This window comes from Drosophila kikkawai, chromosome 2R (assembly GCF_030179895.1).
Source record: "Drosophila kikkawai strain 14028-0561.14 chromosome 2R, DkikHiC1v2, whole genome shotgun sequence".
NCBI classification, from domain to species: Eukaryota; Metazoa; Arthropoda; class Insecta; order Diptera; family Drosophilidae; genus Drosophila; species Drosophila kikkawai.
The window spans coordinates 22,612,747-22,617,017 of NC_091729.1; the positions used below are offsets into that span (position 1 = coordinate 22,612,747).

At 39.1% G+C, this 4,271-nt stretch overlaps 1 protein-coding gene across 1 annotated transcript; it reads right to left on the minus strand.

The window, feature by feature from the left end:
• Positions 1-2,134: 2,134 nt before the first annotated feature.
• LOC108076179 (uncharacterized) lies at positions 2,135-3,421 on the minus strand. Its single transcript, XM_017168909.3, has 3 exons — positions 3,273-3,421; positions 3,097-3,211; positions 2,135-3,028 (listed from the first exon to the last, which is right to left on the minus strand). The coding sequence occupies exons 1-3, from the start codon at positions 3,358-3,360 to the stop codon at positions 2,743-2,745; spliced, it is 489 nt and encodes a 162-aa protein (XP_017024398.1). The 5' UTR covers positions 3,361-3,421; the 3' UTR covers positions 2,135-2,742.
• Between the last annotated feature and the right edge of the window lie 850 nt (positions 3,422-4,271).

A 4,271-nucleotide genomic window follows, 5' to 3' on the forward strand; every position in this document is an offset into this window, starting at 1 on the left:
TGCAAGAAATAGCCTTGAAGGTTAGAAAAACAATTCTTTTATAAAGAAAAATCGGACAAAATTAACAGAAATATGGCTTAAATTACTTTAAAATGAGTCTAAAAGTATGCAATGAAAATGTTATTGTCTTAATTCTCAGTATACTTCTAAGAACTTGATTAATGGTTTTGAAAAAAACCTATAAAGAAGGATTAGTTTTAGCATCTCTTCGAAAAAAGTTATACCAATAAAAAGTGTGACAAAAAACTATCTGCAAGATGTTGGAGAAGCATTATTCATTGCATACTTTTTTACACATTTCTTATTGTTGTACTTTTACCAAAAGATGTTCTAGGCCTTAAATAAGATATTTAAAATATTAATTTATAATTTTTAAATAAAATTCCTTAAGTTTTTCAGTGCTTAACTGAATGAGTGGGTACACATCGAGTATTATGTATTTATCATAAATGCCATTTTATCGTTCTTCAGACTCCCAGTCGTCTTCGTCTTGCGTTTGCCCTCCTCTCGCACTTTGTGGCAAATATTTGTTCATTTGTTTGTTTGTTTGTTTGTTTGTTACGGGGAATGGTATACGAGAGGGATATGGGAGTAGGAACCAGTAGGACTGGCACTGGCAACGGGAATGAAACTGGGACTGCGACTGGCACTGGCACTGGCACTGGGAGTGGGAGTGGGAGTACAACCAAGTACCCGGCTATTTGTGTACACTTTGTAGGTGGCTCTTGTTTCTGCTGTCTTTCCAGTTGTCACCTCTCCTCCTGCAGAGACAAAAAGCCAACTTTGGTAGCCGACAGGCCCTGTCACATTATTCCAAAAAAGAAGTTTAAAAAGAAAGAACTGAAAGCAACTAAAATAACATGAAAAATATCACTCTTAGAGAGTGGGGTAGCACCTTCGGTGGAGGTGACACCTTTTGACACTTGTCCAAAGTGCATCCAACTGCCAAACACAGGAAATGTGTGGCCTCCTCCCCCGTAACCGTTTGCCCCCGGCAATGGATTCTCCGTAAATATTTGTGCATCGCTCCAGAACCAAGTGTTTCCGTGTCTGCCATGTAATGTATATATTCCAAGGCGGCTATATCAGCAGCCGTCGATCTTTCAGAAGAAACGAGTGTTTGTCCAGAGATATCGCTATCAGTTGAGGTAATAGGCCATAGAGACTATAGAAGTTGCCTGTCAATGTTCTGACATATATTGATTATAAAATTAATAACTTTTGTTTAAGGATTCTGAAGGTTCTTTATCAAGTTATTCTTCCTAAATCTCTTATTTAATTTTAACTACGTAAAACTCCTAAATCACAAATAGTTATAATCCTGTTAAACTTGCAATCCCCTTTACCTTGACTGGCTTTTGACTGCCTTCCAGAAATAAATCATATATCGCTGATAAGTAAGTTTCGCTGTTCAAGTTCAAGTTCTGTTTGCAGATATCATATTGTGGTTTATGAGAAACATTTTGCTTCACCAGGCCCGGACCCAGTTCCTGTCCCTTCTCGAGCGGAGTATTGTGTATCCGCTTGTGTATCCAATAACAGCAGAGTAGCCCCCAAAAAGCACTTTTGTTATTTGTTATCGGGGCCCCGGGACTGGTGCACGGATAATGATGATGACTCAATTGACGGACAATGGACAAGCTCTCAAGTGAAGGAATTAAACGCGAAATATCATATCAAATTCTCCCCATTCATGCGCTGGGACCCCAAGGAGGAGGAGGAGGAGGAATCAGCTGATCTCGGCAGTTTCTTCTTGGCCTCACGGCGTGGAGTACGAGTATGACAAATGTATCGCATATCGCTCGGTCTTCGCTGAACGGTCATTGTGTGCCATATATAGTACACAGAAAGAAACATTTAATGCTGATTATTAAATTATTAAGTATATATAATTCAGAAAATAAGAAAAATTAGTATTTTTGCTAATAATTAAAGGTTATATAACACTTTTTTGCTGTCTGTGTGACCCTTTTTCCGTAAACGTAAACAGCACTTGTAACAAATCAAGTAAATTAATGTATTTTTTATTGTAATAATAGAAATATTTAAACATATACATTTTCCCCTTGTACCAGAAATATCCATTTATTTTCTACAATTTTTTTGCCGTGCACACATTTCTGATTTACATTCGACTATATCATTTGCGTAAGTTGAAGAATGTTGGTGGGAACCATTTGTGTTGGAATTTGTTGTTTTTTTTTTTTTATGTTAAATATAATTTTGTCGTTTTGCTCCGGAAGTATCAATGAGTTATTGGAGCCACCAGGGTTGAGTTTCCTCCAGGAATTTTCTTTGGAATCGACCACAGTCTGTACGGTTACATGATTATATGAAAGGGGCTCTGCACTTTCGCATTGCATTCCAATAGAGACCAAGACCCAACCCAGCCCATTCCATTTCTGTACTCAATCCCCATGACTAGGCTTAGATTTTGTGACATTTTCATTTGCCATCACTGACAGACAGACAGACCTGCGAACCGGCGAGAAAAAAAATTCTCATTAACTAAATAAAATTATGATTGATGGATTAAACGGTTGAAGTGCATTAATTGCATACTCACGCAAAACAAGTTTCCCTAATACAGTCACGCTTAACTAAATGCTATTGCTATGCCTATTACTATTCTGAATAGGAATAGATATATGACACCTGTATATGTGATTTTGAATTTAGACCTTACATTTGTTCGGATGATAAATAAATGATGATAATAAATGATAATCATAACAAGAGAATCTATTTAAGTTTAGCTGGAGGAGTTTCCGCATCGCCAGCACCTTCAGCACCACCAGCAGCTTCAGCACCACCAGCCGCTTCAGCACCTTCAGCACCACCAGCAGCTTCAGCCCCACCCGCACCTCCAGCATCAGTTGCAGTAGCTGCACCTGTATCACCGCCTCCGACACCCCCACCGCCTGCACATTTCCCCCAAGCGGCGCAGGTCCAGCAGCATTGTGGAAAATCTAATGTTGTTACAACAGCGGTATCGGGACATTCCGCAAAGGTCGCTGGTATCTGGCAGCTGAAATGAAATCAATTATGAAGTATCAATTATCAGAAGCTCAATTCAGTATCTCTCCTGGGACTTACTAGTGGATAAAGGTGTCTCCATCCTCATTCTGGCATGTATATGCTCCGCAACTGTTTTCATCCTGAACATACTCTCCCACAGCCACATCCTTGCCATTGATCAAACAGCCTTTTGCTATAAGAATTCCTGATATGTGAACTAGTCCAGTTTGGGTAAGAAGGATTGCTACACTTACTGCCCTTTTCCATTGTCTTAAAGTGCACCAGGGCACTGGAAAAGGACTGGCTGCCAATCCAGGCAATCGCTATGAAAAGGTACTTCATCTCAGTTGGAGGAGTGAAACCACTTTGTTGGCTCCCACCCTTGAGCGCAGCTTTTATAGCTTCCCATGAGGGTGTTACCCGATCTTATGGCAGGAACACCTGCTGGCAATCTCAACGAATTTAATGGCAATTTAATAAAATATAAGTTTAATATATGAAACTTCTTAAATAATCGTTAAATCTTTTAAAATTAAAGAGATTTGAAGTGGAAAAGTAGATTGTATAAGATATAGATTGCTAGGATGAATTAGGATAATAATGAAGCCCAGTAGAGCTGCCTCGGACGGGATCCCTCACTGCCCAGACCTGGCAAAATCATTTAGCGAAATAAATTTGCATCTCTCAGAGTCATAAGAGGCTGCAGCAGCAAACGTGGGGGCTCAAAAAATATTTATTGGGGTGAGTCAGTTGAAAATGTATACATTTTTAGAAAGGTTTTTATTAGATTAGAGATTAGCAAATTATTTTAATAGATTTTTAACTAAAAATAAAGAACTATACAAGCAAAAAGAGCTACTTAGTTACATGAGTTTTTCTGATGTTTAATTTCTTCACTTCTATTGAAGTACATTCAAAGGATTAAGATTTCTTTTGAGGGAAAACCCAACCCTACACCTCAGTTTCATATATTGAAAGCCATCTGAGATTGATTAATGTCATAAACTGGAAAAACCTCAAGTGTTCCTGTTTAATCCCGCAACCCGTTACTGGGTGTACTTATCCCTTCCTGGAAGTGTAATATTATTTTTTTCAATTGCTAGCTTGAGTCACCCTTTGACGCTGTTGGAGCATGTGAAGGTCGCAGCGGCCGGACATGGCAGCCACACACTCGGCACACACGCATTTCGCAATGGGCGAGTGTCGGTGGCAATTGAAATGCTTTTCAGCCAAAGCAAATCGAACTGCTACGA